This window comes from Elaeis guineensis, chromosome 7 (genome assembly GCF_000442705.2).
Source record: "Elaeis guineensis isolate ETL-2024a chromosome 7, EG11, whole genome shotgun sequence".
NCBI classification, from domain to species: domain Eukaryota; kingdom Viridiplantae; phylum Streptophyta; class Magnoliopsida; order Arecales; family Arecaceae; genus Elaeis; species Elaeis guineensis.
Window position 1 is genome coordinate 19,911,695 of NC_025999.2, and position 7,880 is coordinate 19,919,574.

General features: G+C 38.1%; 1 protein-coding gene across 1 annotated transcript; it reads left to right on the top strand.

Moving 5' to 3' along the window:
* The first annotated feature begins 6,354 nt into the window (after positions 1-6,354).
* LOC105060420 (NDR1/HIN1-like protein 10) lies at positions 6,355-7,184 on the top strand. The gene has a single exon (XM_010944101.3). The coding sequence runs from the start codon at positions 6,452-6,454 to the stop codon at positions 7,118-7,120; it is 669 nt and encodes a 222-aa protein (XP_010942403.1). The 5' UTR covers positions 6,355-6,451; the 3' UTR covers positions 7,121-7,184.
* Positions 7,185-7,880: the final 696 nt, after the last annotated feature.

Below are 7,880 nucleotides of genomic sequence, written 5' to 3' on the forward strand. Positions count from 1 at the left end.
GGCTTATCGAGGACGACTGGTAGAAAGGTGAGGATCCTATCCTAGGGGTGAGACGTCGCAACCGACGGCGCTGGTGGCCGGAAAAGAGAAGAAAAGATCTCGTTCAAAACAGAGAAAATAGGGCATCTATCTTTTGTGGATTTTTCGGCAAATCTGATGGCCGGTGGGGATGCACAGCGTCGTGGAAAGGAGGAGAAGGAAAAGAGGAAGGAGGAGAAGGGTTTACCTCATGCCTCAGCAATGTCGTCGGCTCCATTTTCCGACGAGCATAGGAAGAGGTTGCCACGGCTTCTACGGAGAAAAGGAGAGGAATCGGACTCGAAGATCACCGGTGGAGGGTCTTGAGAGAGGGAGAGACTTATTTATAGAGGTCCCTAAGGCTCCGGTGGTCCTAGGACTCCCTTTCCCTCCGGGCTTGGGAGTCTTCTTCCCATTTTTTTTTTTTTTTTTTTTTTTTTTGGGTTTTGGGCTTGCTTCTGGACCAAATTTGGGCCGGGATGTTACATAGTCTCTCCAACCTAATCAGTCCAACCTTAAGGAGAAAAGGAAACGATTGCTGTCCAAATCTTCCTCTGTTGCAAGATCATCTACCTCAGTCTCCCCTCCTTAAACTAAAGTAATCATTCTTGAGGAACAGTCGGTTACTAAATCACCACCTAAAACTTCCAACACCTTAAGTTTGCATCCAAAAAGCCCAATGAGGAAGGAAGTTTGGTGGCCAGTGGAGATCAACCCCAAAAGGTTGGATGGATCTCAGCTGGTTGCCTCTTCTAAACATGTTAAACAGGTGGTGGACAATACTGTCTCCAAACCAGATACAGGTAATCATGAAGCATTGGTTTGTCTGGTATCCTCATGTGTTGAAAGCTTAGCTTAGTTCTCCCATGGCCGAGTGCCATGGGACTCATTTGTTATGCAACGATATTGAAATTATGGAGGATTGAATTGCAAGTGTAACCTGTGCAAGAATTGGCAGAAATTCTGGTTTCATCAGGCTTATCAATATGTTCAATAATGCATTATAGATTCCATATTCCTATATTGGACCATGTTACTAACATCTAATGAAAGCAAACTTAAAGGATCATGTTATTGGTGAATAGGAATCAAAGTTATATATTGCTAATGCATCTGGCATTTGCCACCTATTTTTAGATCAATTAAAATAAGATCCTGATCTCTTGCAGATTGGATCAAAAAAGATTTGGATTTGATTGGAGAAGAGATTATGCTAGAAAAACAGTCCCGATACAAGGCTTAGGTTACATCTAGTCAAGCAAGAACACATATAAACAAGAGGTAACATCTAACTAGAGGTAAACTGACATTTTGGCATTAACAATCTATTGCCTGAACTAGAGTTTGGAAAGAGTATTTTCTTTTAATGCATTTATTTCATTTTTTTATTTTTTGCTTTTCTTATTCATATTATTTGTCTCTGCATTCATTTACTTATTTATTTATATATTTATTTGCGTTTTGTTGCATGGAATCAGCCATGAGTAGCATGCTTTGATTTACGAATGATCGCACATCAAGTACGTACATGGGTGCATGCCAAATAGGCCAGACTAAGTTAATTTTTTCATCTAAATTGCAACTTTGAGTGTTTTGAGTTTGGCTGAGGCCAAGTAATTCCATCCTGGCTATGAAAATGCCGGATCTAAAGCCAAGTCAAACCATGTAGCAAATCGGCCAGCAATGCACAACTAGATCAAACTGCTCCAGATTTTTAATGCAACTTTGTTTTTGGATAGGTTAGCCATGTCCGGTTAGATTGAATCAAACAAGATTCACGCAAGTCTTGTTAGATGCCTATTTTTAGAAATTTGGGTAAAATTTGGGTTTGCTTGTAATTAAAATTCCTGCAAAGTATAATGGTGATGCTAGTGTTAGGTCAAAGAAATGGGGTAATATAAAAATCTGGTTCAATTGTTAAAATTCTCTGGCCTAACTTGAAATCAACTAACCAGAGATTAACATGGGACAGGTATGCATTGGCCCATGCAACAAAAGATATGAGTTCAATATGCTTAGGTTTGGAAAAACCTGGTCCAAGTTTGCAGCTTAGTTTCAATGGACCATGCATGTGATATCTAAGGTTTTGACCTTGCCAACTATCCTCGTTGGCAAGGTCAAGATAGTGACTAGTTCAAATATGAGATTCTCCCAATTTCGATCAGAGCTGATCATGGGGTAGGTGGCCGGCACAGCCGCCAACTTAGCTTGAAAGTGAGTGGATTTGGGCACCACAAGGCTCAATCGGACCAAAAAAGTTGGCCCAATCTAAAAGTTAGACTGAGCCTCGGACGAATATAAAAATGGCATGGCCCAGCTCGACCCGACCCAAGATTTTATATATTATATATTAATTATATTAAATAATAATTATATATTACAATGAAATAATAATAAATTGTATAGTTAATAAACTAATTAATCTCACATATATAATAGAAGAAATTGATTCTAGTGGCTCAAAATAATAATATATCATATGTATGCTAAGCATGCTTTTTTAGTTGGCTTAAATTTTTGGTTAGCCTAAATGTACTGATTATTACAATATTGCAAAAAATTAAGGGGAATTAAATTATACCATTTGGCTAAAATTGTACTTTTGTACTGTCTAGATGTTATTTTGTACTATAAAATTATACTGCACTTAGCTTATAATAGTGGTAAAAAGAGGAATTCCAGCTTGGTGTACGGGCTTGGGATTGACTCTTGAAGAATATTGCCCCGGGCGTGGGCAAAAAATGTAAGCCTAATGTTCGGATCTGGCCAGGCTTGAGCATAGGCATCAAGCATAATTTCTACCAAAGATCGGGCCAGTCTGGCTTGGTGTTTGATCAAGTCTAATATTTTGGCTAGACTTCGTTCAGTTCTAACTCTTAAAATAAGATTTTAGTCTGTATTAGTATAGAATATCCCATCAATATTTTCTATGTCTAATCTTAGCCCTTATTTTCTCAAGTAATGTGTACTGATGTATCTAAAAATATCAATAAATATGGTATCAATATATCTTCCCGGATTTTCCAATCTTTGGTTTATTTTCTTGAACAATTTTCAAATAAATAAATATCAAAATTATACATTAGTAAAAGAAATCTCAAAATTGATCCCTAGAAATGGTACTAGTTTTATTTTATCAACTAATATATCGATATCTTCTTTGCTGCACATCAGTAGAGATCCCGATGAATCTAAATTCTTTTGAAAATTTCTTCATCTTCCATCTTGTGTGATAAATTATAATTTATAGCCATTTAATATGGTAGATATCTTGGCACTCAAAAAGCTTGATAGTTTTTGTGGGCTCCCCGCATGGTTGCATAACGGCCCTATTTATTTCATAAATGACTAGAAAATAAATTTGCATAAAAGTTATTGCTGCGAGACTCTCTTCGGATATTGAAATGATTGGAGTTAGTTATCGTTCAGAATATGAGACATCAAAAAAAACTTGCAAAGAAAGTTCATGCCATTGCAGGTGTTATGATGAGAGATTATTTTCGATGCTTAAATTAGTTGGAGTTCGAAAACAGTAGAGAAAAAGAGAAGAATGCATAGTAAGGAAAATGCCCTTTATTCCTTTGGAAGTTCTCTTTCGAGAAGTTATTCTTTATCTTAGGATCTCCATCATATAATTTTTATATAGAGATTCTGTCATAGGCTGTTAATCAAAATTTGTAAGTTATTAGGTTTGATTCTTTAGACCGTTTGACTATGTTCTGATCATTCATTGGAGAGATATCTGCCCACTACTTTTCAGATCAAAATTATTAGTTGTGAACATATACTGCAGACTCCATCTGTATGAAAAGTTGAGTTAGTGATCTGAAATAGATATGAGATCAAGCTTTCTTGTTAGGGTCCAGCGGTTTCGTAGAGTGGGTCTGGATACATCCCAAAATAGAGAAGTTGTTTCGATCAGTAGCTTACTTTCACAATAAAAATCAGTTCTACTACTGCAACGAGTGGACGAAAAAAATGTCACTCCTACGTCAGGATTTTTTTTTTTTTCCTCATAAATATGTAACAATCAAGTTGCACAAGTTGCACCCAAAAATTTTTTCTTGCCGACGAGATCGGCAATATTCCATCGACAAATTTAGATTGAAATAAACTTCACGTTACAAGACCGGAGCTCCCCAGATACTTGTCCTGGCATTACCAGTCCCATTGTGACGCAATTGAACTGGAAAAAATTGCTCATATACATGGCAAGAAGTCTAGGATTGCGAAACTCTACCAACCCAAGGAAAAAATATGGAAGCTGGCTCTAGGTCCCCATGAAATAAAACACACCCATTGCATTCGCACGTACCCAAATGTGGACGTGGATATGGCGTGGGACCTATCTACGTGGGCCTCAAATCTATGTCAGCGGGTGTGAATTGGGTGTCGTTTAGAATTGGATTACGGTTTACGTGGTCAAAGAAAAGATAGTTTAACAACAAACAAAACCCTCGTTATCGACGGGTGACGTCTTACACCTCGGACTCGCGGGAACTCTTGACTTTACGCCGCGATCATCACCGTGTCATCTCTGGACTTTGTCATCAACTAATTCCGTACGTTACGTTGCTTAGGACGAGTCTATCCAATTTAGTCCATCAATTGACACGTGTTTGGCAAGGGTATTGATGCAATACAAGTTTTTTTAAGAGTATTGAGTTCAGTTACATATTTGTACACATCATGATACATAAATTTTTTTTCCTTAAAAAAAAAGAATTCATTTTAATTATTAGATATGATAAGATATTTCAATAAATATAAAAATTCTCAACCATCAAATATAATTCTACCTAGCCATGTGATGTGCATAAATCCTAGATAATAATGTAAATTGCTAAATCAATTACTATAAAACTTCTTGTAGCTCAAATTATTTACATATACTATATTTTTAAATTATCCTTTCATTTAAAACCAACGCATTACTGGATTAAAAAGAGATTTAGATTTGCACAAGATATAAAAATCTACAACATCTTTCGATAATAAAATTTTTCTATAATTCAAGTTGTTGAATTCATGTTAATTAGTTATAGAGTGCTCCTTGACACTACCTCCAACCCTATTGCACGTCTCTTATTTGCTTCTATCAGTGTCTCAGTTCCTGAACTCAAGGGGATCATTGAATTTAACCTGTCTCTCTTATGGGCAGAGGCGGAGCCATGTTTTGGTTTGGGGGTTCAATTGAACCTTCAAATTTTAGTATAATACCTTTAGAAGTATGTAAATATTATGCAAAAAATTTGTATATATATTTTTGAATCCTCATAAAATATAAAATTTTAGTTAGCTTAGTGATTTGAACCCTCACCCTCCATCCCTCATATTCTAGGTTTGCATTCTTTTTCTCACTTTTTTTCTTCTTTTTTTTTTCTTTTCTTTCTCTCTCACTTTCAATTAATATAATATTATAAAATTTATTTTTATTTATTTATTTATTTATTTTAATTTATATATTGAATTTTCAGGATGAAAATCCTGACTATGCCACTGCTTATGGGGAGCTCATGTCTAGGTGATTTTGGTGTCATATTGGAAGCAGTGAGTTTATAGCGTTTGTAAAAGAATATCTGCGTACATAATATGCAGGACAAAAGTTAATGGACAGCCAACAAATCCTCCATAATTTAAGTTGCAGTGAAAAGTAAACCTTTAGACTGTCATTTTTAAGCAAATTTAGCCACATGTTACAATCACGATATGTGGGAAATAAGCATGATCTCTTCGGAGTCTCAAATTTAATGCTTCATGAATTGCACAAATTCTCATGCATAGAAGTTATAAAATGAATTTGATTCATGGAGGCAGAAGCATTCTTTTCGAAGTTTCCATCTAGCCTTGACTGCATACCATACAGATTGCAATATTTTAGCAGCCTCAATCATTTCTTACAGAAAAATAATTTGAAAACATGATAAATCTTAATAGATCAAGGAAAGAAATCCAGAAGACATTCTCTTTTTGCTTCCAACCAACTCCTCCAAGAAGTCGAATTCCTGCTAAAATCTGCCACATTCACTGATTTTAGAACTTTCCAATCTCCTACATAGACACGCTTTCAAACACATTGCTTGCATACGTAATTCTAGTATTGATATGTTTTTGCCTGCAATTGCTTGCCTATTTGGTCAAAGTGCACGCGTACCCGTTTGCCTCCTCTTGAAGTTTCCGTGCGCTGTTCGAACATGGACTTCGTCGCACAACACGAGCCTATCCGAACGCACCAAACGCGTTTTGCCTCCGCCTGCCCGCCTGCGAAGCCGCGGCTTTTTCAAAGGAAACTTCCACCCCGCCACCTGACAAGAAGTCTATAAAACGCTACTTCCCTCCTTCCCCTCCCTTCACCAATTCACCACTCCCTTCTCAGTCCTTCTCCTAGCCAGCACCAAACACTTCATCTCTCTCTCTATCTCTTGATCAATAGATGGTTGATTCGAAGCAAGGCCAGTTGAACGGGGCCTACTACGGCCCCCCGGTCCCTCCCCAACGCAACTACCGAAGCGTTGGCCGGCACTCGGGCTGCGGCCCTTGCTGCCTCCTCTGCAGTCTATTGAAGTTTGTCATCTCCATAGTCATCATTCTCGGCATCATCGTCCTCGTCCTCTGGCTCATCTTCCGGCCCAACAAGCTCGAAGTCTACGTCGACTCCGCCTCCCTCACCGAATTCAACCTCGCCAGTAACGACAACCTTCAGTACAATCTCAGCCTCACCATGAGCATCCGCAACCCTAACAAGAGGATCGGTATCTACTACGACTACGTCGAGCCTCGGGCCTACTATGATGGCCAGCGGTTCGCCTACACCATCGTTCCTCCTTTTTACCAGGGCCACAAGAACACCACCATGATCTACCCAGAGTTTCAGGGCCAGCAGGTTTTGCTCGGGAGCTCGGTCAACACAACGTACAACAGGGAGAAGAGTGAGGGGTATTACTACGTTGATATCAAGTTCTACACCAGGCTGAGGGTCAAGGTGGGGATCTTTAAGATCCGATATACTAAGACGAAAATTAATTGCGACCTGAAGCTTCCGGTGCCGGGAAGCTCGTCGTCCCCGTTCGAGACGACCAAGTGTGATTGGGACCTCTTCTGATCATCATGATGTGCTCTAGTTTTCATGAGAGGGATTATTCATTGATTTGTTGTTATTTTTCGTATATTTTTCCTCTTGGGAGAGTATTATATATACGTATGTAGGGATTGATATGTTGTTGCTTTTTCTTTTATATGTCTATGTATTCATGGTTTATATCATGACTTTGTATTTCACATATTTATGCAGTCGTTTACTTTCATGTGAAAAAATTGGTTTGTGGTGGCGTGCTTGGAGATCTGATGTCGTCCGAAAGAGACGACTTATCTTCTTATGTTGGATTTAGACATCCTTTTTTGACAATGGTGGTTGGGTCCATATATGCGAACTTTTTTTTATTGCTTTATCTCTGCTTTCAATATGGGGAAGGTGATAGCCGGTCCTGGGAGAATCCAGCCCGGAATACGTACCGAATTTATCAGTGGAAACTGGGCCAAATCAACGGACTACTTCTCATTGACTATTATTTTTTATTTCATATTCGACAACAAGCGGAGGTCTGCTCCTCCAACCGCGTTCATAACTTCATGTGGTACCACAGAAAGCAGAGTATGCTTCTTGGAATATGAAAAAGGCCTTGTTACGTTTCTTCCTCGTGAGGGTAAAATTAGTAACTTTTGGCCTATCGCATTCGCAGCTGAAATAAATTAAGCTGGTCCGAGTCTAACAACTCATGGACGGATGTTCTCATCGTTCACTTCGTTTACAATATGGTAATACTATTAAAAAATATATTTTAAAATTAATCATTTAAATAATT